Source organism: Antedon bifida, chromosome 7 (assembly GCF_963402885.1).
Source record: "Antedon bifida chromosome 7, ecAntBifi1.1, whole genome shotgun sequence".
NCBI classification, from domain to species: Eukaryota; Metazoa; Echinodermata; class Crinoidea; order Comatulida; family Antedonidae; genus Antedon; species Antedon bifida.
In genome coordinates, this window is record NC_136232.1 from 9,426,749 (window position 1) to 9,453,007 (window position 26,259).

At 33.7% G+C, this 26,259-nt stretch overlaps 3 protein-coding genes across 4 annotated transcripts; 1 reads left to right on the forward strand and 2 right to left on the reverse strand.

Annotated features, from left to right (window-relative positions):
- The first annotated feature begins 363 nt into the window (after positions 1-363).
- On the forward strand, positions 364-9,286 carry LOC144847978 (glucose-6-phosphate exchanger SLC37A4-like). 2 transcript variants are annotated; one of them, XM_078704615.1, is made up of 10 exons: positions 364-414; positions 884-1,172; positions 1,440-1,672; positions 1,966-2,101; positions 5,647-5,751; positions 6,588-6,743; positions 6,997-7,082; positions 7,246-7,359; positions 7,577-7,715; positions 8,153-9,286. In XM_078704615.1, the coding sequence occupies exons 2-10, from the start codon at positions 1,031-1,033 to the stop codon at positions 8,317-8,319; spliced, it is 1,278 nt and encodes a 425-aa protein (XP_078560741.1). In that variant the 5' UTR covers positions 364-414; positions 884-1,030; the 3' UTR covers positions 8,320-9,286. The 2 variants fall into 2 exon arrangements, with proteins under 2 accessions (XP_078560741.1, XP_078560742.1); XM_078704616.1 differs by having other exon boundaries at positions 381-478.
- On the reverse strand, positions 8,996-12,196 carry LOC144847990 (uncharacterized). Its single transcript, XM_078704634.1, has 2 exons — positions 12,144-12,196; positions 8,996-11,524 (listed from the first exon to the last, which is right to left on the reverse strand). The coding sequence occupies exon 2, from the start codon at positions 11,516-11,518 to the stop codon at positions 10,784-10,786; it is 735 nt and encodes a 244-aa protein (XP_078560760.1). The 5' UTR covers positions 11,519-11,524; positions 12,144-12,196; the 3' UTR covers positions 8,996-10,783.
- Positions 12,197-13,453: 1,257 nt separating this feature from the next.
- Positions 13,454-18,299, reverse strand: LOC144848891 (uncharacterized). Its single transcript, XM_078705843.1, has 3 exons — positions 18,240-18,299; positions 16,963-17,621; positions 13,454-13,544 (listed from the first exon to the last, which is right to left on the reverse strand). Exons 2-3 carry the CDS (start codon positions 17,613-17,615, stop codon positions 13,454-13,456), a joined length of 744 nt encoding a protein of 247 aa, XP_078561969.1. The 5' UTR covers positions 17,616-17,621; positions 18,240-18,299.
- Between the last annotated feature and the right edge of the window lie 7,960 nt (positions 18,300-26,259).

The following is a 26,259-nucleotide window of genomic DNA, read 5'->3' on the forward strand; positions in this document are numbered from 1 at the left end:
TTATACGGTACTTTAGATTCTTTGAGTCATTTAACACTTACCATGGAGAAAATAAGTTAACTTATTTCTCCATGCACTTACTAAGTTAGGGCATATAACAAATTTATGCCAACCTAAATCAAAGCAATTATTGTTGGTTGTGTGTGTGTGTGTGTGTGTGAAATGTATTTGTTTATACATGTGACTTTTCGTGTTAAGCTTATATCCACCTCTTTCATGACATTTAAAAAATGTAAACATCTATCTTTTTCTTGGAATCTAACACCGGTGTCGCGCATTAAATAATCGTGTGTGTGTGTGGATTGTTGAAAAGTGTCCAGCCCCCTCTATCGGCGCCAAAATTTAAAGCCCGAAACTTTTTCACATGTCAAATTTTGTAGGCCTACGTGGTGGTATGGAATAATGACTGGTTAGGTAGTTTTACTTTTTGGTTCTTTTAGATTAGTTATTGGTTTTTCAATATTACAGAGAGCTACAGGTATATATAGACTATGAATATTTCAAAAATAACCAAAGCTTAAAACTAGCCTAATGATGAATCTTGTGCGACTTGCTGTAGCGTAGTCTTGGCTAGGCCTAGCTAGCTAGGCCAGGCCTCATGCATAATCGTATCATAGTGGGCCAGGCATTGAATGACTTTCTCTGGTGGTATATACTAGTATTAGGCATAGAGGCCTTGCTATTGTGAATTGGTCTTAGTCTAGACCTAACCTAAACCTACCTAGAAATGGCCGAAGAAACAGCTAAAAATCAAAAAAATAATATAATAATAATAACTGTATTTAATATTAATATTTAAAATATTCATTTATTATGATATTATATTACTACCCTAGGCCTATTTATTATTAGTATGATTATGAATGAATTTTTTTTTTTTCAGATGGCGTGTCCCTACTTTCTTGAACTTTGTTTGGCAGATGCACCAAAATAGTCATATAATAATATTATTATATAATTTTAAAATGCGCATATATTTCTCCTAGTCAATCCATATTTTGAATTTAATACCACTACTGTATTATTCAAAATGACTCGTCTTGGAACCTGGCAGATTGTGATGTTTTCTACGATGTTTGTTGGATATACGCTTTACTATTACAATCGTAAAAGCTTTTCGTTTATCATGCCATACGTGATTGAGGAAGATAATTTTGATAAACCAACTCTTGGTGAGTACTCATTATTATCCAAAAACAATTATCCTCCCTCCTCCATTCATTATTCAATGATCAATTCCTACTACGTTCTCTCTCTCTCAGCTTTAGAGCATGCCCAGTCTGAGTTTCCAAATACCCATTTTTCAGCCGTAGTAAGTGTCAGCTTCTGTCTGATACAGTTTCATAATGCTTCCATCCTCTTGAATATTACTGCCTACAGTACAGGTGCGGCGCGAAAAATTTTATTTTTAATTTTATCTCAATTTTTTTTGTCAACAGGTGCAATTACCAGCAGTATCTATATGTCGTATACATTGAGTAAGTTTGCAGGTGGAATTATGTCAGATAAGGTCAACGCAAGCAGAATGTTCCCATTTGGACTCCTTGGTGTTGGGTTACTTGTAGTGGCATTTACACTGTGCACATCGTTGAAGATGATGGTGGTGGTTTGGTTCGTGCAAGGTCTCTTTCAAGGTATGGGGTGGCCAGCCTGTGGCAAACTATTAAAAAAGGTAATTTTTTTAACAATTATTTATTTTAGGATATTTTAGGTTGTTTTTATGGAAGATGCTAATTGTTAATTTCCTGGTGATTTTTCTCCTTTTATTGCTTTATATATAGTTGTACTATTGCTTGTTGCCTGTTTTAGTTCTTTAACCTATCAATTTTTTTTGCCAACCTCATTTTTATTTATTATATTTATTATTATTTCTTGATAATTTGAAATATCTAGGTCATTTAAGTTCAAGAAATTCTTCCAGCTTTTCATCTTTTTTTAAAAACTTTAAGTATACTTTAATTTCAGTGGTTTCCGCCCTCAAAGTTAGGAATATATTGGAGTTTGCTGTCAACGAGTATGAACATAGCCGGGGGCGCTGGTCCAGTAGTAGCGGCCCTGCTATCGTCTTCATACGGGTGGCGTACCGCTCTACAAGCTTCGGGTAAATATCTCGCTTTATGTACTACCATTAACACATTACTGTACGTTGTGTTCTTCTAGTGGTTCCCACCATATCGGTTTGGCACTTACTGGAGTGCATTGGCAACTAGTGGCAACGTGGCTTGTAGCGTTGGACCACTGCTAGCCCTTCCATTAGCCGAGAGTCATGGCTGGCGTATTTCTATGCAGGTTTCAGGTAAAAAATGTTTTAATTGGTGGTCACTCAACCATTTAGCTTCAACCCATGTCATTCCCGAGTACCTTCATTCATGTTTGTTTTGGGCAGGTAAGTATTGTAGTAGCGCAGTTTAGTTTCTATGTTTTTGTACTGGCCATAGCAGTGCCCACTTTTACCTACTGTATCATTTCTCAAAACATGGTTTATCTTTCATTTTTAAGTTTCAGTACATCTTATTTATTACTAACAATTTTGTAGAAACTTTTGAAACATGCATGTTTTCATTATATTGTGATCTTTTTTTCTTTATTACATACAGTACTATAATTACTGTACATATTCAATGTTAATATTACCATTTAGTTTCATTGTGTAAGAAATATACATGGATTAATCCTTAAGCTCTGTCTACACTATCAAACTTTATGTGACAACAAAAATGTGATGTGACCATATATGGACATGATGATGTCATATCACTACCATATTTGGCCATATCACTATCATATTCAGGGCCGTAGCCAGGATCTGTCAAGGGGGGGTTCGGACAATAAGTATTTGGGTCACTGCGCCGCGGGTGGGGTCTGAGGCGAATTTAGTGACACCCCTTGATGGCCGGAAATGGTACTCTCGTACATAACATTCATGATAAATGGCACCTCTAATTGGCCGGAAAAACACTCTCATGCAGCATGCTACGATTGAACAAAACGATCGTACTTTTTTCCTCCTCCTCACGATAACATTTGTTGCCGCCGTATGTTAGATGCGCGTGCTCTGTGTGCGGAACCACCGCCGATTGTTTGATCATTCACTCGGTATTTTGTTTTGCGTTCAAGTTACAAGCCCCCCAAAAAAAGCACAATTTGGGTGAGAAGGCAAATTCAATGCTTATTATAGCCAGGGGCGGACCCAGGGGTGTTTCCCTTGTGGCCCGGGCAACAGCCTTAATTTCATACTAAATGTTGTTTCTGCCACTAAATTAAAATTGAGTTCCATTTCATCGTATACTATCTATGACTAAGCCTATCAAGATAGGCTTAGTCATAAAGTAGTTACAGAGTTGCAGGGCATTTTATTATTGTTGAATGTTTTGATATTAGCCCAATTGTTAAAACGACCTTCACAACCAAAATATTTCTTTTCATTTTAAATGGAACGCTACAAAAATAATCCTCTGCTTCATCGGAGCATGAATACCTAATAACCAGACAAGAACGTATCTTTGTTACGTTTTACTATCAATCCATTTTCATGTCACGCAATCCATTTTTCAACAATATAGTAGTATAATAATAACATTTTGATTGAATAGTGAGGGATTAGTTACAGTTTGACTTTGAATAAACCATTGGTAATTTACTGAAAATCCAAAATTATTCAATTAAAGAAACGCTCAACACATGAGAAATAGATGTCGGTCGATAAACTTCTGACGACGACTAAAACAACGACAATCAGCTAAATGTTAGTGATTTTATTTCATCTCTGGCTTTTTACATTTTTCATGACACATTACCCGGACTTCCCCCTCCTCTCGCAATGAACGACAGTACAGATCTTCCCTATCTAGGCTCGTGTATGTAGCATACTACGTTATTCACAAATTACCCACGCATAGCAGTGTTACTAGAGCCATCACAGATTACCTCTAATAGATCAATCATTCATACATGAATTCAAAAATTCATCGACAAACGAAATATAGGCTATATTCATTCCTTTTAAATATTAGGCATATTGCCAAGGCTAATAATCGATTTGTCCATAATTATTGCGTTTTGCCGGGGGTTTTCCATAATCTAAGGCCAATTTTTAGGCCAAATCATAATTGTGCGTATTCTGTATTTCCGATGCGTGTAGTACCCTATTTATCTTCAATTCCGTACGTTCGTAAATATTAGGCCGAATTTCCGTAGTAATTTATAGACGTTCCGAAATTTGAACCGTGTTATACCGGTAGCAGAGCAAAGTTTGCTTCTTTCTACAAATGTCCTATCATTCTTTTCTATGTTTTATTTGGAGTGTGGTTTAAAACAACACTTTTGTAAAGTTTATAGTGGATAAATAAAAATGAATTTTTGGAAATGGTGGTTTTAACATCTGACTTTATTTAGCATTTTTAAATGAATTAAAATTCCAAATTATACAATTTAACCTTTTGCTCAATATATTTATAGCAACAGCTTCATATTTTTTGTATAACTTTTTAAAATTATTAATTGATAATTAATTTACATTAATTGAGTACAGTTATTAGAATGTATTACCGTACCAAAAGTACCTTCATCGGGGACCTCATGAATTTTACGTGCGAGAGTACCATTTGCGGCCATCTAGGGGTGTCATTTAACAATTTTCTTGCTCAAATACTCAGTGTCTACAGCCCTGGAGTCTTTGGGCAACCCTCTTAAAATAGTCCTGCGACCGCCCCTGATAGCTCTATCTATATTTATTTACAGCAATTTGTTGAGGAAACTAAATATATCAATGTAAATAGGTGGTATTGATACAGTTGAGTAGGCCTACGTATCGGCTGGTGGTCTAGAAAAAAATAATCGAATGCTATAGGTGTAAACTACAGTACATGATACCATAGATATTATAGTGTAATATATTAAATTCACTATAATCCACTATACTTCATAGCCACACATACATATTGTAGGTAACCGCAGCATTCCATTTTTTGATGTACGTCGGAAGGCTATATAATGCATGCTGACTGCCAGTGATCGCGGTAACAATAGGTACGCGGTTGTCTAGCGGTGTCATTTGTACGATTCGTTCGTGCCCAAGCTCACGTCAATATCATGTTACATCCTGGGACCAAAAATTCGTATTATTTTTCGGCAACCAATTCATTTGTTTAACAATAAGGTATGAGTTATTCACGAACGAGTTAACGAATTTTTCAATTTACAAATAACCTTTTGTATTGTGGGGCACGTATTTGGAGGATTTTCAGAGATAAGGGTGGTGAGGTATTGGGGATGTCGGGGATGGGGGTTCGCAGTCGGTTAAGGGGGGGTTCGCTGTAAAGGGGGGGTTCGCCCGAACCATAAAAACCCCCCCTGACTACGGGCCTGATATTTGGGCACATCACACTTTTTTTGTCTAACGTTTGATAGTGTAGACAGAGCTTAAGCTTTGTCATAGTATTGTACCATGCTTTTTTGCATGTTTCTACTGTACCCCACTCCCCCACTCCAATTTCCGTACCTAATCCTCGCATTGTACTTAATTTACTTGTATAATTATTTCTTATCTTGTTATTATTCATTAATGAATCTGTTTAAGCGTTTGTGATATCGTTTATCCACTTTTTTAAAGATGTTTTATTCTCATAGTTTTTTTTTCTTCTTTAGGACTGGTAGCGATAGTTGTATCTTTTCTTTCATTTGTCATACTTAAGGAAAGTCCATCAGAAGTTGGAATAGAAACGGCCTTCACTCATCATAAGAAAAAGAAAGGTAGGTAGATGAAACCCTGTAATAATTAAGAAGACTGAACATTAAATAATTCATTCCTTCCATGTGCAATTAGACTATTTAATTTTATATTTTAAAATCTTAGCTCAATCATCATGCAATTTTATCAAGTCCAGTTTTTAACATTTTTTACTGTTTTTACCTGTTACTGTTTTTACAGTATTGTTGTAATATTGTATTTTTGGTATGTTTTTTTATAGTGATTTTTAACCTTGAAATACAATTTTCAATTAATATGTATTTGACAATTCAAAAGAAAATAATAAATATTGACAATAAACATAAAAGCAGTTATTAAATAAATATGTAAATAAATGTATAAATAAAGCAGTATAAAAAAAATAATTCAATATATTATATATATTGTATAATATATAAATAAGCAGGGTGGTATTTACTCGCCATATATTGAGATCAGAGACAGTTTGAACGCACACTTAAAGATGTATTGTCCCCCAGAAAAATTTATTATTGAACTTTTTTTAATATGCCATTTTATCGAAAAACAATCAAATTGGCTGCCAGCCAATGGATTTTTGGTTGACTTTAACCATTTATTTTGTCATTAAATAAGTAAGTTTTTTTTCTACAGAAGTGATTAACTTGATTAAAACTACAAAATAACTTATTCAAAGTCTAATTTAATTAATCTTTTTTTTTTCAATGATTTTAAAACTAAATTTAACTTGAACTTAATTCTTCAAATTGAATACTTAATAGTACGAACATTGATACTGCAGTAAAGCATTAAGTTTTGTATCTAAGTTCTGCATTCTAAAAATCAATCTTCAATCTTAATTGTATATTGTTTCTTTTAGACACTTCTGAACCTACATCAGTCATAGATGTAGTACGAACGCCTTTTCTCTGGGTTTTGATAATGTACTGTTTACTAAACATATTCATGGCTAATGCAATATCAGACTGGGGTCAGCTGTATCTTATACAAGAATTGAATTACTCTCCTACAACAGGTAAGCATTATGTTATGGAGATAGGATACTCATATGTTCTTTATATCTTCTCTGGCAATCAAGTTTTGGAATAATCTGTATTCTCATAGCATTATCCTCAATTTGTTTATGAAGCTCTGTCTACACTATCAAACTAGTTTAACAAAAAGTGAAGTGCCAAAGAAGATATAAAGAAGACATCACATTTTTTTGTCACATACAGTTTGATAGTGTAGACAGACCTTAACACTGTTTCTTTCTTATATATTTTTAGGTGGGGTATTTGTGAGTGCCTTCCAAATTGGTGCAGTAATTGGTTCAATTGTTGCTGGTTATGTAACCGATAAACAAGTTAATAAGGTAAGCCATTTAAAAATTGTTTTATAGTTTTATCTATCTGAACAAATGACATTTATTACACTTGAACACAGATCATTTTTAGTATAAACCTCTTAGTATCCGTTCATTACCTATAAACCATTTTTTTAAAAGTTGAATTATTTAAACGTGTGTTTATTTGCAGCAAGGCTTACGTGACGCAGGAAGTGCACGCTTTCCATTTTTACTCGTCACCATTTTAGCTCTGTTGTTTTCTTTACACTGTTTTAATTCACTTGTATCAAGTGAGTCTAACCTGGTGAGTACATTACTGTCTTATGTTAAACTATGTCTACACTATCAAACTTTATGTGACGTGCCCATACATGGACATGATGATGTCATATCACTACCATATTTGGGCATATCACTACCATATTTGGGCACATCACACTTTTTTTGTCCAACCAGTTTGATAGTGTAGACAAATCTTTACAACATAACATAGCAATGAATATGTCTTTTTTTCTTGCCAGCTGTTTATATGTGTCCTAAGCTTCATTATGGGGTTTTGTGCTTTTGGACATCAATCATTAAATGGCGTTTTAGTTATTGAACATTCAACCCCAGTGATGTCTGGAACAGCTCACGCTTTCTTCTCTCTTGGTGGCGGTGGTAAGTAATCCTTAATTTGTCTTATAGTACTATAAACTAACCTTCGGATGGGATGTGAAGCTGTTGGTCCTGTGTACATAGTACATTATTCTAAAAAGAGTAGGGGATCGTTTCCCAGTGTGCTGATCTGATTGGCGCTGTACTGCTGACTGCTGTGGGTCCATAGAAGACCTAATCTATATTTCATCAATTAAGCTTGAGGACAATAATAAATACATTTGCCTTACTTTTATCAAGGGGGCTATTGGGTAAAGGTGAAACTTTGGTGCATAACTATGAAATCATAACTTAATACATGGCCTTGAGGTCCAGTATATTTGTACTACCAACCCTACAACAAGAAAAATGTAATTAATTACAAATGATGATAAGGTTAAACAGTATACACATTAGATAATAAGTATTAAAAGTTGATACAATTTAAATTTGAATTACAGTTGGTGCTGTATTAGCAGGCTATCCACTGAGTATCGTGGCTAAACATTTTAACTGGTACACTAGCCTAATCATTGTAGAGGGCGCTGTTATACTCCATCTTCTAATCATGCTTTCAACATGGAATATCTCGACAGCTATCGGAAAAAGGAGAATAAAATCCGAATAAAGATATTCAAGTTAGGTTTGTTTCAGGAATGTATATAAATTATAAATAAAGCTCTGTCTACTCTATCAAACTAGTTTGACAAAAAAGTGTGATGTGCCCAAATATGGTAGTGATATGACATCATTGTGTCCATATATGGGCACATCACATATTTTTGTCACACAATATCAAAATGTATGTGACAAAAAAATGTGATGTTAAACATCATATCAAAATCATTCAAACATAGCTCATCAACCATTATGAGAAGGTCTAGTTTGTCAGGCAAGATTCAACCAATCACCTTTCACTTACGAGGTCACTTAGGTCATCCGGAACTGTAAACAAGTGACTAAAATGTATGTTTATTCAAGTAACATTCATTTAATTTACATATGTTTAAAATATACTTAATACAGCAACATCTATCAGTACTACTATTTAAATATTTTTAGAGTAAAAAAAATAATAATAATAATTTCTACAAAAATCATGAAAATTATTTCCAATATCATTCATAAAATTGTCCTATAGTTGGATTTGTGTGATACATATTTTAAAATTATTTTTACTTTGTAAACATAATCGGCTCCACTGAATACGACGTCATGTTGCCGGCAATCAGATTCATACATGACGCGTGTATTCTACGAATGGAGTTTAGACTATGATTTTGGTTATTTAGGCTATTCATATCTTTTTTTTTTGGTAAACGTTTACATTTTGTTTTTGTTCTGTGTTTTGTTTTCTAAGTGTTCTAATATGACAATACTGTCATGTACAGTGAGAGTCAATAAAATAAATATATAAATAAATATTTTTAAAAGTTAATTAATATTTAAATTTAAATATAATTGCCATCTTCAGTATTGTAAGTAATAAAACAGTGCTAAGTTCATTTCAGCCAGTTTAATTTTGTAGCTTAATTAATTTTTAATTAATTATTTCTAGAATTTTACAAACTTGGAATTTAAATAATTTATATACCATGTCTCAAACAAAAATATTAAAGTTTGTCTTTATAATAAATCTATAATAAATAAACAATATTAATAATAATAGATTTGCATTAAACCGTTTTTTTTGGCGCCAGTGTATAGAAAAGAAGATTTCATTGAATAGCATCTGTTGTCATTTCACTTCAAATGAACTGTTTACTCAATCAATAGTCAAAACAAACCAATAACAAAGCAGGAATGCGTAGGCATATGATATATTAAATACTTAATTTTAATGGCTATATTACATATCACTCACTCGTGTATAGACTCGACGTTTATAGACTCGACGTGTATATACCTGACGTATATAGACTCGACGTGTATAGCTGACGTGTATAGACTCGACGTGTGTATACTCGACGTGTATAGACTCGACGTGTATAGACTCGACGTGTATATAAAACGTAATAAGTATAATATAAGACGTAAATAAAATAACTCATTTTGACTGGGGAATAATTATTCTCTGGCTTCTCTCTTTTGTTTTTTCATTTTAGTCGCGTTCTACATCACACAATCTCTATAGATATGAGAAAATAACGTATGCCCTATATAAGCAATTGTATTACAAATAATATATTCAACATCGGCGCTTATTCTATCGCTCGGTATTTAAAAATTAAACTTTGTATCGTGTGCGCAAACTTCAAACGTGGATGCGTTAATTTATTGTCATAGACGCAAGAACGTCTCTGTTTATTGCTATGATCTGCGTATTATTACATTAATAATAGTAATACAATTGAGGTATGAACATGAAAATACGTAGCAATAAAAATACATCTTATAATAATATAGAAACTACATTCATAAACCCGGATTCAGTATTGATCCATTTATCAAATATTGTAAGTGTAATTATTTGATTTATTTAATGTATAAACAGCTGCAGGCCTATTGCGTGTATAGTTTGTATACAACATGTGCATTTAATTGTCAATCATAAAACGTCATTTCCGTCACGAAATAACATTCGTGACGCAAAGTCTGATTTTGTACGCGTGCGTCTACTTTATGTACTAATTTATAAATGGCTTAAAAGAGTAACTAACAACTTAAAAATCGTAAATCCTGAATGTATAAATGTGTTATATAAACGAAGTGAAAAAGCCATTTCTATATTACTACTACTACGTAGACATATTGCACAAAAGTAAAAAAAAAAAAATTGTAATCAACATCACTATCATCATTGTCTTGTCCATTAACAGCACTGGTTACTCTTGCTTTTTTCTGTCGTTAAACACATGGTTGCCACCTGGACGCAACCCAAAAGTGAGCTGACCAATCACAAGCGACAGTTCGGATGATCCATCCAAGTTAAACAATCTTTTACGCGCGTCTTATCGTTGACGTCATTGAGGCCATTTGCTAAAATTTGAGTGAAAGTTCAAAATTATTACATCATCATCCGCATCATCTGTTCACAAACCGCTTCATACTAGTGGTCATCGTCATTGTCCGTCATGGCCAGAATAATCCATTTAATTAGCTCCAGAAGATGCACATATTTCGTCTTCGTGTCGGAAGTTCATCATGGCATGAAGGGCGTGGTCTTCTTCTGTCATTTTTTCCTCTTCCGAATCATCGCCCTCATCATCATCATCAGAAAACTCAAAAACATTATCTGTTCCGTAAACCTGATTCGTACGCCTCCGTTCCTTAATCAACTTTTGCACCAGAAATCTCCTTTCATCCGCCTCGGATTCCGGAGTGTTTTTAACGCACATGTCGCAAATGGACGCTATCAGAAATGTTGTTATAATGAAACCGCAGAACGCAATGGCGCCGATTGCTTCCATATTCCAAGGATCGTATGACGTCTGGAAGTGTACGCACTTACGCGCTGCTGCCGTCACATTATCGTGCGCGCCATTGACGTCATTGTGTTCATCTTCTATGCAAACGTTATAGTGAGTGAATGATTTGAGATCGTCTACTTGGATGCTTTCCAGTTCGTCAGTGGAGTTGATTCCGATGTTTACCGCTTCCACGGCAACTGGAATGCCGTCTGCTGTCAGCTCATGCGTAACAATACGATATCGTGAGATGTCGTCATCTCCGCCTTCGGTGTCATTTGCGTGTGAGGGCGATGAGTTCAATTTAATATTCGCTGACGATTTTGTTATGTTAACGGCCGAAAGGTTCGTCTCCATTCCGTGGACAGTTTCCGAAGAAACAAATATTATCGTGAAAATTACTAAAAACACCTTCATCATGTCATACTGTTTTGAATAAAAAGAAAATGAGAAAATGAAAACGTATGAAATTAAAATGAGTACTATACTTTATTACTCGAACAATACACGCGAGCGTATTGTTTTTTAATATCTGAAATGCATCTTTTTTAGAACAAAGGCTGAACATATTTTACATCATTTGGTATTCAGACATTTGTAAATAAATAGGATACTTATAATTATGACAACATCACAATACATAGATATATCAGGTTTATAGGGTTCTACATCTAATTTCTGCGCACGTATTTTAACGTGAATGTTGTGCGTTTGCGCGGACAACTCATCCCCCGTTGACGAGTTTTTAGATAATAATACCAAATTTAAATCTACAAACTACAGATTGCACAGTGGTAGTCGGCCGACCTAACTACAGTTAATTTCGTTAATTACATTGCGGTGCGTAGGACTAATTGTGTGGAGGTGACAAAATTCGATCAAGCTATGTTCATAATAACTAAATCACAGCATTGCAATACAAACATTATATAAATGAATATAATATATTATTGTGGTACTATATTATTAACAAGAATTCGCTAAACATTCTAAACATAATTAAACAATCTAAAAATCATTAATAACACACAAAAAAAACACTTACATTAAATGGTTTTAGTTGAAAAAAAATATAAAAAATCCTCTCTTCGGCAGTATTAGAGATTTTCCACGTCGTTGTATTCATATATCGATATTTGTGATCGTGCAATATGTCAATCGATCGATAAGTTGCAACAGGTGTAGAGAAAGTTCTACACATTGAGGACGCTGTTCCCTCTGACGTCATTATAAGGGGGAAATCATTCAATTTATTTAGCGCTGAAATTAAAGGTGCGTCTCTTTTTGTCCTGTAGTTGTACGTCATTTGAATACAATAGAAGATCCATATTAATGGGAAACCTCCAGGAGACACGAAGAAGTGTCCCCTTATTAGAGGTATCCCCAAAATAGGCATTGGTAATACTGTACTCAGGGCCGTACGCATGATTTTATTTGGGGGGTGCGGATTAATATATTTTGAACCATGTTCATAATATGGAGTACTTTGCGAGCGCAGCGAAGGCCCCTGGAAGCTTTGCCTCTCAGAGCAATTTCGGTTGTTTTAATCAACTTACAGAGACATTTTTTACCTACTAAAATCTGAGTTATGCAGAGAAATTATATAGTACACTACAGTATTCTATAATTGATAATTAATTGCACGATTTTGGAAGTGGGGCCTTTGTTTTTCAAAGGGGGGGGGGGGGTGTATGGGTTCGCCTGAGGAAGCCCTGGCCGTTAGAGCAAGTTGGTTACTTTCAATCGGTCTACCGGGCACATAAACATGGCTTCTAAGTTTCTTCTACGTTTAAAAATGTTAGGACCTAAAAATTGTAAACAATAGGCCTATTAAACAAAATGAAATAAAATATGTTATTCTTTGATGGCATTGTATATCGACGGTTCTTGATTGAAAAAGTGAATTTAAAATATCATTTCGGGTTTCGGAATAGATACACACGTGGTGTGAATTGACTATTTTATGTAAATAAACTATTCCCCGCCGGACACCATCCATCCTCGCATCCATCCCGGTGTTTCTCGGCTGAATCTAGCCAATTTATGACATTGAGTATATTGGGAGCGAAGATACAGGATAATTAAATATTGTATCAATAAATGTCATGTAAACCTACGCAATTGGATAAGGAATAATTATGTAATAACCACAATTAGAATGGTTGGAAAAACCCTGCTGCCTTTTTGGTGAGTCTATAGGTCTCTACATTGGTAAACATTGAATAGATAAATCAGTGATTTGTTTTATATAGCAAATACAATTTCAATGCATAGTATTTGTTGAGGTTGTTAAATTTTAACTTTTACCGATAGCACTTACTAAATATCAGGTCCCATGATTGCAAAACTCCCTTACTAGTCAGTTTGGAACGACCACGTCAGCACCTTTTGGGAATCTTTCTTACTTTCCATTTTTGATGATTCTATATCAAATAATGTTAAAATACTGAAAATAGAGGAAAAATTATGATGATTACATTCATTTATTTGTATATTCCTTGAGCATGCAAATTAAATGCTTTGGTTTCAGTGTAATAATTTAAAATAAAGTCTAAAAATTAAAACTCAATTTCCAACTTAGTTTTTCATTATTACAGGTGGGGGTGTTCTGCTTTCCGACTGCGAACCCTATCCCCAATATACCCTCCCTCATCTCTGAAAATCCTCCAAATACGTGCCCCACAGTACAAAAGGTTATTCATAAATTTAAAAATTCGTTAACTCGTTCGTGAATAACTCCTACCTTCTTCCCTTTATGAGCGTATGTCGAGCAATACTTGTTTTCTAAAAGTTGCAAATGAATTGACGATTTTCACCTTAAAAATAAATACGAATTTTTGGTCACTGGATGTAACATGATATTGACGCGTGTATTGTACTCATACAGTACAGTGAGCTGGGAACGAACGATTCGTACAAAGGACACCGCCAGACAACCGCGTACCTATTGTTTAGATCAGGCGGTTTAGATCACTGGCAGTCAGTATGCATAAAGTATATAGCCTTCCGACGTACATCAAAAAAATGTGTGTCGAAAGCAAGATCGAAAGCAAAGATCGAAGATCGAAGACCTCGAAAGGGAAGACCCTACGAAATGGTAGTGTACACAAAATCCGACCAAAATCGTGATAACACCTTGAATTTACAGATTCTATAAAAATATTTCAATCGCTATGTTTTCAAAAAACATGACTTTATCTCTACGAATAAGCTCACGCGTTTTCGCCAATGGAGTTAATATGTATGGTTTTACGAACAAACATCACGTTATTTGCAAGGCGACGGACGCACAGAGCATTTAATTGATTGCAATATTGAATTAATATCACTTTGTTCCGATAACTTTATAGCACACGTCGCCCGACACTTTAAAACCAACCATAGCCAATGGTTTATAGGTATAGAAATAAACTACATAAAGTAAATTTTAAGAATAAAGGATGGCGGTAGGACTATTTAGGCTAATTTTAAGAGCCTATATAAAAAGTGTCCGTATTTAGATTTCACACTTGTTGGTATACGCGTGAATACAACTTATAGAGATCCTTTTTTTTCAATTAAGCATTTTGCTAAATGTTTATTAATATTTGCCTTTTATCTTATCTATTTTGCATCCCCTCTTACGATCGATACAATGACGAACGTAATACAGAAACGGTGTTGAACACACCTCTACGGCACCGTGTTCCGTCGTCGGTTCCCACTTGTAATGACACGCAAGGTTGTTCTTACGGCCCACTTTGCGTCGATATGGAACTAATTTCTGCTCTTAAAATATTTCCCGGGCCAAATTTGACAGAATATATTCAAATTATGATTTGACAAAAAGCTAAATAGAACGAACGATAGGCATCAGCGTATTCTGCAAATTTTGCTTATAAATCGATCGTTTCCTGCGACATATCATCTGTTTCATTTAATGCTGCGTGTATAATTAAACATTCGTAACGGCTTTAGTAATTCCAAATAATCTTTAATTATTTTTTTCATGCTATTATGTCAACGTTCACAAGACAAAAGCTATTCAAGATTAAAATAAAACATATTCGCGCCAAAATTACAATTTGCCGATTTGTTTACGATTGCAATGTGATTAGTGACGATAGTGTTCACGTTTAATTTATTTTTCAAAATTAAAACGGGTGTTTATTCATATCGGTATTACCGACATTGTCAAAAGACATGTTTAATAAGTTCCAGTTCCGGCAACCACTAAATTGTCTTCATCATCATCAAAGTAAAAAAAAGAAACTGACCTGTGTTTTATAGTACACTACAGTATTCTATATTATTGATAATTAATTTTTGGAAGTGGGGCCTTTGTTTTTCGAGGGGGGGGGGGGGGGGGGTTCGCTGGTGAACATAATCGCCTTCAGCATATCATCCTGTTTTGAACAAAAAGAAAAGGAGAACATTAACGTATGCAATTAAAATGTAGTACTTTATTACTCGAAAAATACACGCGAGCGTACTGTTTCGTTATTTTAAAAATATCTGATATGCTTCTTTAAAACAAATGCTGGACATTTTGTACATCATTTTATTGGTAAAAACTGGTAAACGTGGGGTTCGCGTAAAAGGGGGTGGGGGTCGCCTGAGGAAGCCCTGGCCGTTAGAGCAAGTTGGTTAATTTCAATCGGTCTCCGGGCACATAAATATGGCTTTCTTCTACGTTTAAAAATGTTAGGACCTAAAAATTGTAAACAATATTAAACAAAATGAAATAAAATATGTTATTCTTTGATGACATTCTATATCGACGGTTCTTGATTGAAAAAGTGAATTTAAAATATCGTAATAACTATCCCGCTTGTTTCGTGTTTTGGAATAGATACACACGTGGTGTGAATTGACTATTTTATGTAAATAAACTATTCCCCGCCGGACACCATCCATCCTCGCATCCATCCCGGTGTTTCTCGGCTGAATCTAGCCAATTTATGACATTGAGTATATTGGGAGCGAAGATACAGGATAATTAAATATTGTTTCAATAAATGTCATGTAAACCTACGCAATTGGATAAGGAATAATCATGTAATAACCACAATTAGAATGGTTGGAAAAACCCTGCTGCCTTTTTGGTGAGTCTATAGGTCTCTACATTGGTAAACATTGAATAGATAAATCAGTGATTTGTTTTATATAGCAAATACAATTTCAATGCATAGTATTTGTTGAGGTTGTTAAATTTTAACTTTTACCGATAGCACTAACTAATATCAGGTCCCATGATTGCAAAACTCCCTTACTAGTCAGTTTGGAACGACCACGTCAGCACCTATTGAGAATCTTTCTTACTTGTCATTTTTCAACAACCACGTCAGCAAACATTAGGAAAGCTTCATTAAGGTAATTTTTTAAATTAAATATTATTTACAATTACAGCTGAACCAAATTTTATAAAATCATTAAAACATCAAAAAAAGAATATTATTAAAATCAGACTTTGAAGTTGCAATTTCAAATAATATTATTCACTTCCTTAGCTAAAAAATAATCACTTGTTTTGAAGTAAACAATTGACAAAAAGTAGGACATTTTGGGGAAAATTAAGACTAATGTACCAGAATTTGTAAACACATTTTCTGCCAAAGAAGGGCTTCAGTGCGATATACGACTGCATATTAGAAATTAGTTTAGAAAACTATAGTATACAAACTAATTCTTTAAACGTATAAATAAGCATGCATTGGTTGTGATATGCACACATTATATCGAAGAACCTAACAGGCCTAGATAATAGATTGTTTTCTTTTTCTTCTTCTTGGCCTCTTGTAGGTGGTCTAAACTTTTTCCTGTTTTTCTGTATATTTTATATATATATATATATATATATATATAAACTATTCCACATAAATAACATTTTTTCCTCTTCCGAATCATCGCCCTCATCATCATCATTATCAGAAAACTCAAAAACATTATCTGTTCCGTAAACCTGATTCGTACGCCTCCGTTCCTTGATCAACTTTTGCACCAGAAATCGCCGTTCATCCGCCTCGGATTCCGGCGTGTTTTTAACACATATGTCGCAAATTGACGCTATCAGAAATGTTGTTATAATAAAACCGCAGAACGCAATGGCGCCGATTGCTTCCATATTCCAAGGGTCGTATGACGTCTGGAAGTGTACGCACTTACGCGCTGCCGTCACATTATCGTGCGCGCCATTGACGTCATTGTGTTCATCTTCTATGCAAACGTTATAGTGAGTGAATGATTTGAGATCGTCTACTTGGATGCTTTCCAGTTCGTCAGTGGAGTTGATTCCGATGTTTACCGCTTCCACGGCAACTGGAATGCCGTCTGCTGTCAGCTCATGCGTAACAATACGATATCGTGAGATGTCGTCATTTCCGCCTTCGGTGTCATTTGCGTGTGAGGGCGATGAGTTCAATTTAATATTCGCTGACGATTTTGTTATGTTAACTGCCGAAAGGTTCGTCTCCATTCCGTGGACAGTTTCCGAAGAAACAAATATTATCGTGAAAATTACTAAAAACACCTTCATCATGTCATCCTGTTTTGAATAAAAAGAAAATGAGAAAATGAAATTAAAATGAGTACTATACTTTATTACTCGAACAATACACGCGAGCGTATTGTTTTCGTTTTTTTTAATATCTGAAATGCATCTTTTTTAGAACAAAGGCTGAACATATTTTACATCATTTGGTATTCAGACATTTGTAAATAAATAGGATACTTATAATTATGACAACATCACAATACATAGATATATCAGGTTTATAGGGTTCTACATCTAATTTCTGCGCACGTATTTTAACGTGAATGTTGTGCGTTTGCGCGGACAACTCATCCCCCGTTGACGAGTTTTTAGATAATAATACCAAATTTAAATCTACAAACTACAGATTGCACAGTGGTAGTCGGCCGACCTAACTACAGTTAATTTCGTTAATTACATTGCGGTGCGTAGGACTAATTGTGTGGAGGTGACAAAATTCGATCAAGCTATGTTCATAATAACTAAATCACAGCATTGCAATACAAACATTATATAAATGAATATAATATATTATTGTGGTACTATATTATTAACAAGAATTCGCTAAACATTCTAAACATCATTAAACAATCTAAAAATCATTAATAACACACACAAAAAAACACTTACATTAAATGGTTTTAGTTGAAAAAAAATATAAAAAATCCTCTCTTCGACAGTATTAGAGATTTTCCACGTCGTTGTATTCATAAATCGATATTTGTGATGGTGGATCGTGCAATATGCCAATCGATCGATAAGTTGCAGCAGGTGTGGGGAAAGTTCTACACATTGAGGACGCTGTTCCCTCTGACGTCAGTATAAGGGAGAAATCATTCAATTTATTTAGCTCTACAGCTGAAATTAAAGGTGCGTCTCTTTTTTGTCCTGTTGTACGTCATTTGAATACAATAGAAGATCCATATTAATGGGAAACCTCCAGGAGACACGAAGAAGTGTCCCCTTATTAGAGGTATCCCCAGAATAGGCATTGGTAATACTGTACTCAGGGCCGTACGCATGATTTTATTTGGGGGGTGCGGATTAATATATTTTGAACCATGTTCATAATATTGAGTACTTTGCGAGCGCAGCGAAGGCCCCTGGAAGCTTTGCCTCTCAGAGCAATTTCGGTTGTTTTAATCAACTTACAGAGACATTTTTTACCTACTAAAATCTGAGTTATGCAGAGAAATTATATAGTACACTACAGTATTCTATAATTGATAATTAATTGCACGATTTTGGAAGTGGGGCCTTTGTTTTTCAAAGGGAGGGGGGAATTTGTGTATGGGTTCGCCTGAGGAAGCCCTGACCGTTAGAGCAAGTTGGTTACTTTCAATCGGTCTACCGGGCACATAAACATGGCTTCTAAGTTTCTTCTACGTTAAAAAATGTTAGGACCTAAAAATTGTAAACAATAGGCCTATTAAACAAAATGAAATAAAATATGTTATATGTTATTGATGGCATTCTATATCGACGGTTCTTGATTGAAAAAGTGAATTTAAAATATCGTAATAACTATCCCATGTTTCGTGTTTTGGAATAGATACACACGTGGTGTGAATTGACTATTTTATGTAAATAAACTATTCCCCGCCGGACACCATCCATCCTCGCATCCATCCCGGTGTTTCTCGGCTGAATCTAGCCAATTTATGACATTGAGTATATTGGGAGCGAAGATACAGGATAATTAAATATGTGTCCATAAATGTCATGTAAACCTACGCAATTGGATAAGGAATAATTATGTAATAACCACAATTAGAATGGTTGGAAAAACCCTGTTGCCTTTTTGGTGAGTCTATAGGTCTCTACATTGGTAAACATTGAATAGATAAATCAGTGATTTGTTTTATATAGCAAATACAATTTCAATGCATAATATTTGTTGAGGTTGAACTTTTACCGATAGCACTTACTAATATCAGGTCCCATGATTGCAAAACTCCCTTACTAGTCAGTTTGGAACGACCACGTCAGCACCTATTGGGAATCTTTCTTACTTTTCATTTTTTTAACAACCACGTCAGCAAACATTAGGAAAGCTTCATTAAGGTAATTTTTTTTAATTAAATATTATTTACAATTACAGCTGAACCAAATTTTATAAAATCATTAAAACATCAAAAAAAGAATATTAATAAAATCAGACTTTGAAGTTGCAATTTCAAATAACATTATTCAAATCCTTAGCTAAAAAATAATCACTTGTTTTGAAGTAAACAATTGACAAAAAGTAGGACATTTTGGGGAAAATTAAGACTAATGTACCAGAATTTGTAAACGCATTTTCTGCCAAAGAAGGGCTTCAGTGCGATATACGACTGCATATTAGAAATTAGTTTAGAAAACTATAGTATACAAACTAATTCTTTAAACGTATAAATAAGCATGCATTGGTTGTGATATGCACACATTATATCGAAGAACATAACAGGCCTAGATAATAGATTGTTTTCTTTTTCTTCTTCTTGGCCTCTTGTAGGTGGTCTAAACTTTTTCCTGTTTTTCTGTATATTTTATATATATATATATAAACTATTCCACATAAATAAAATTACACATTATTCTTGCAGGATGGCAAGCAACAACGTAAATGTGTCTATAGATGAGAAAGAACTAGAATGTTCTATTTGTAATGAAAGAATAGAAGACCCAAAATCACTTAGCTGTCATCATAGTTTCTGTCTGAAGTGTTTGGATAATTGGGTTCAAACCAATCATGGCAAGCTAACATGCCCTATTTGTCGCAAAGAGTATCCTATTCCAGTAGGAGGGCTTGAAAAACTTGCACCAAATCCATTTCTTAACAACCTTTTGGAAACTGTCAATCAACACGAACAGAGAAGGAAGGTTAAAGGCACTGCCTCTCTGTGCGCCTCTCATGATCAACCATTGAAAATGTATTGTACAAAATGTAAAGTACCAATATGCATAGAATGCACTGAAATGGAACATGCCGCAGGAGATGGAAAACATGAACTAATTAACATTGTAACAGCATTTAATACGTTTAAGGAAACATCTGAAGACTTAAAGAAAGCTGCCAATGAATCGATACAAAAAATAGAAAATGTACTCAAAATAGTCACAAAGAATGCTAAAGAACTAGAAGAAAGTAAAGATGCAAGTCTCACAGATATTGATAACCAAGTTCAAGAAATGTTTTTAAAAATCCAGAAAAAAGCAGATGAAATGAAGAAAAAAGTTGAAGTTAATTATGAAAATGAAAAGAAAGTTAATGACGTACAAATTACAAAATTAATAAAAATCAACGCTGAATTAAACACAAATATGAGGTCCCTAAATCAGTTACTAAAGAGTGAGACAGCAACTGCTATGAAATCAAGTGAGATTTTATTAAATAAAATGATGGATTCAATTAATAAATCTGAAGAAATCAAGCAAGTCAATACTACTAGACAGATTCAATTTATCAGAAACAAACATCCAATTGATTTATTGAAGGAAAATGACATTGGAGAAGTTACATTCAAACCATTTACTATCAAAGTAGAGGGTAAGCCTACAGGAGTAGCAAAGTGTGATGATTGCTTGCTGGTTTCATTTCGCACAAATGAAATTCACAAATACAACCAATCAGGAGAATGTATAAGCAAGGTTACACTACCAGTAGGTGTGGAAGTTATTAGAATGTACAGAATGAAGAATGGCAACATAGCATTCAGTGATTGGGGTAATAAATGCATTCAAGTATGTGCTATGAATGGTCATGTGATCAAATCCATTGGTAAGGGTGTATTGATGTATCCATGTGGTATTCACATAGATGAGGCAACTAATGTTATATATGTAGCAGATTTGCACATTACATGTGTGTACGTGTTTGACATAATTAATGGTAAGCTGTTGAAGAAGATAGGAACACAAAAGAAAGGAATTTACAATGGTTACTCTGATGTTACACTTACAAAAACTGGTAAAGTACTTGTAGCAGATGTTGGACAGAATCAAGTATTATTGTATGATGACAAGGACAAGTCACTGAAAGTACTCATCAATAAAGGAGATGAAGATGGTAAGGTGATGAACCCATGGGGAGTTGTAGTTGATGAGGATGATAATATCATCATAGCAAGTTACAAGAAACTACAAGTATTCAGTAGTGATGGACATTTTATCAAAAGAATTGATAAACAAGAAGATGGAATTAGTTATCCACAGCAGTTATGTATCATTTCTCATAACCCATGTATGGTGGCTGTAGCAATTGAGGGCGATAGCACAATCAAAATGTTTAATTATTAAAAGCAAGACTACTCTTCCCCCATGTATATAAATTAATTATTATTATTTCCTATATAAACTGAAATATCCAAATTATTAAATCAAATTATAAATTTTGTACATATCTAAATGTGATCCATTTTTGCCTAATTCATAATTAATGAAAAAATATATTATTATTATTTATTCTTTATACTGGGTAGCCTCTTCAGTCTAAGACTGTTCTTCCAGAGGGCCCAGTCTATATGATGAGTTGGTGACAGTGGCTGTTGTGTGCGAACTAGTACACCGGGGTAACTAACCCCCTACCTTTTTATTACAGTGTGTACATAGTTTAAGTTAGCAACAATTTAAAAATAAATTCTAGTATTTTCCAGAAAACACCTTACCTAATGTGAACAGTACCTTCTTCTATCTGTTAACGCCGCTAGGTGACAAGTGAGAATATCTTATGAGAAAACACAATGCAGGCCTTTGTTACCTACTTTATACTGTAAAATGTAAACAAAATCATGTCAAAAATATATATATAATTATATATACTGTATAATAACAATCTCAAGTGCAAGAGAGAAGGAAAAAATGAAAACAGAAACAGAAAATGTAAAAATGTTGTTGGTGTTTGATGATTCTATATCAAATAATGTTAAAATACTGAAAATAGAGGAAAAATTATGATGATTACATTCATTTATTTGTATATTCCTTGAGCATGCAAATTAAATGCTTTGGTTTCAGTGTAATAATTTAGAATAAAGTCTAAAAATTAAAACTCAATTTCCAACTTAGTTTTTCATTATTACAGGTGGGGGTGTTCTGCTTTCCGACTGCGAACCCCATCCCCAATATACCCTCCCTCATCTCTGAAAATCCTCCAAATACGTGCCCCACAGTACAAAAGGTTATTCATAAATTTAAAAATTCGTTAACTCGTTCGTGAATAACTCCTACCTTCTTCCCTGTATGAGCGTATGTCGAGCAATACGTGTTTTCTAAAAGTTGCAAATGAATTGACGATTTTCACCTTAAAAATAAATACGAATTTTTGGTCACTGGATGTAACATGATATTGACGCGTGTATTGTACTCATACAGTGAGCTGGGAACGAACGATTCGTACAAAGGACACCCACCGCCAGACAACCGCGTACCTATTGTTTAGATCAGGCGGTTTAGATCACTGGCAGTCAGTATGCATAAAGTATATAGCCTTCCGACGTGCATCAAAAAAATGTGTGTGTCGAAAGCAAGATCGAAAGCAAAGATCGAAGATCGAAGACCTCGAAAGGGAAGACCCTACGAAATGGTAGTGTACACAAAATCCGACCAAAATCGTGATAAAACCTTGAATTTACAGATTCTATAAAAATATTTCAATCGTTATGTTTTCAAAAAACATGAATTTATCTACGAATAAGCTCACGCGTTTTCGCCAATGGATATGTATGGTTTTACGAACAAACATCACGTTATTTGCAAGGCGACGGACGCACAGAGCATTGAATTCATTGCAATATTGAATTAATATCACTTTGTTCCGATAACTTTATAGCACACGTCGCCCGACACTTTAAAACCAATCATAGCCAATGGTTTATAGGTATAGAAATAAATTACATAAAGTAAATTTTAAGAATAAAGGATGGCGGTAGGACTATTTAGGCTAATTTTAAGAGCCTATATAAAAAGTTTCACACTTGTTTTTTTTTTCTCTCTTTTGTGGGGGCAACCCACTTTTATTGCAATGATAAACAATATGGTGAAGGTTACAGTATATATGTCTATCTATCTATTTATCAATGAATATTTAAGTGATATTATACAGACAGAGGTTAAAAGATTATATAAAATATTTTGATATTGTGTTGAAATCTAGATAAAACAAACATGTATACAGAGAAAATTTATATTACAGAGCTAAAACGATATAAAGATTGATATTCAGTATTAAAAAGAGATTCGATATAATATAAATATATATGATAAAAAAGGTATATTGCATTATAAGATTATGTTTTGTTTGAATACTTTGATAAAATTGTATAGTTTTACATTTTGAACACAATATTGCTTTTATTATTTATATGATAAAATAACAAACTAATAAATATTGCAAAGCTAAACCCAAACCGAAGTATGGGGATACGCCCTCGTCGCTAGCCAGGTTTATTTTAATAGTTCTAGTTTAAATCCTGGCTAGCACCAGTTGCGTCTCGGTCATCCCGGACTCGGGCGCCTCCTAGAAAACAATAATATAATAATGATGTAAACTAACAATTGATCTAAATCAAGAAAATATACTGTATACCGTATGTTTATGTTTATTCTTGTGTATTTCTTAATTAAATTAAATTTTATTGATTATTTTTCTTTTTAGATAATTGATTCAAGGAGTTTTTCTTTAACGTCGTTCCATTTTCTTTCTGCTTTGTTTAGATTACATAAGTATTCATTTGAAATTAAATTTTTTAGTTCTATCTTAAATAAATTCCAAGTGATAATCCGTTTGCTTGTTTTATAACTAATGCAAGATTTGTAAATACTAAATGTAAATAAAGAGATGAGTTCATTAACAAGCGTGTTCTGAGTTCCTGTAACTATGTCTGACCATTCGGGGAAACCTGGCCGTAATGTTTCATTAGTCGGAATACATTTAACGATCAGTTTACGGAACTTCCTCAAATCTGATTGAATGCTATTACAGGTGTACAACATATGTTTTTCACTTTCTATTTCTATACAACATTTTTTCGCAACAATCACTTTTATTAAGATTCCACTTCTTTAAGTTTTTTCTACAAGCTAAGATACGATGTAATAATTTAAAATTAAATTGGGCGACTTTTGGTAAATGTTTCATATTGTGAACTTTACAGTACCAAGTTTTGTCCCAGTCTATTTCATTTTTACCTAACTCAACTTCCCACTTTGCTTGTATATTGGGGATTTTAGCAACCTTGCTAACAAAAAGAGTATAATGAAAAGATGCCTTGTATTTTTTTATGAAATACGGTTTCTTTGACTTGCAGGTTAATCTGATTGTTTTCTATTGAATTAAAGATGATTTCTTTCCACAAACATGGAATTGAATACAAGAGCGCAAAATATTCGATAAGTCCTTTTTGTTTATTTCTTAAAGTAGGTATCACTTCATCTGAAGTTAGAAATCTGTTATTAACGATAATGTCACATACCGATTTGTATTTGGAATGTAACCATATTTTAAAATAAAGTGATTTTCCACTTGCGGAAATTATATATTTATTTTCCCAAAGTGGTTGTTTTAAAATGTCTTCTATATTTTGTGGAACTACACTAACAATATTATTCAACTTAACCGCTGATTTTAACATTGATATATAAAAATCAGGCATTCTATTCAAGCCAATATGATCTTCAAAGTTAAGCTGAGTAGCACCTATAGTGTATTCTATTGGATACATAAAGTATTTCGGAATATTTTTCCATTTTCCTGGATCGGGACTGAGTAATCTTTTTATCCATGTTAGTTTTAAAGAATCTATTATGGAGTTGAAATTTATCATATTCAAGCCACCTTCGCATGCTTTTTTAATAAGAACAAGTCTTTTAATTTTTTCACGTTGACCATTCCACAGAAAATTATAAAGTATTTTTTCAACAAGTGAAATTATATGTAAGGGTACGTTAATTATGCTTGCGTTATAAATCAATTTAGAGATTGCAAGCGTTTTGATGATTGTTATTCTTCCAAAGAAAGTTAGATTTCTTTTTTTCCATAACTGAAGAACGTTTTGTAGTTCAATAACCTTTTCGTCCCAGTTTTTTTTAATACATATATCTTTATCATAGCCTACATATATTCCTAAAAACTTGATTGGTTCTTGTGTCCATGTGATATTGAAAGGGGTATCATTACAGTCCTTCTTTGAACCTATCCACATTCCTTTGGTTTTATTTCTATTTAATTTTAGGCTGGATATTTTACAAAATCGATCAATTTCATGAAAGAAATATTTTAAACTTGTTTATTCTCTTGTAAAAATGACTGTGTCGTCTGCTAATTGGGCAATGTTTACAGTGTTCTCATGAACGTTTTCTGTTCTTGGTAGAACAATCCCTTTACATTTTGGATTATTCCTAATGCTTATAGCCATTATTTCTACCGCAAGTATAAAAAGTAAAGCGGATAATGGGCATCCTTGTCTTACACCACGTTCCATACTAAAACTTTCGGATACCCATCCGTTATTTGTCACCATACATTTTGTATTAGTGTATATTAAATTTATCCAATTAATAAATGATTTCCTAAAGCCAAACTTTTTTAGGGCGTTTCACACTTGTTGTTATACGTGTGAATACAACTTATAGAGATCCTTTTTTTTCAATTAAGTATTTTGCTAAATGTTTA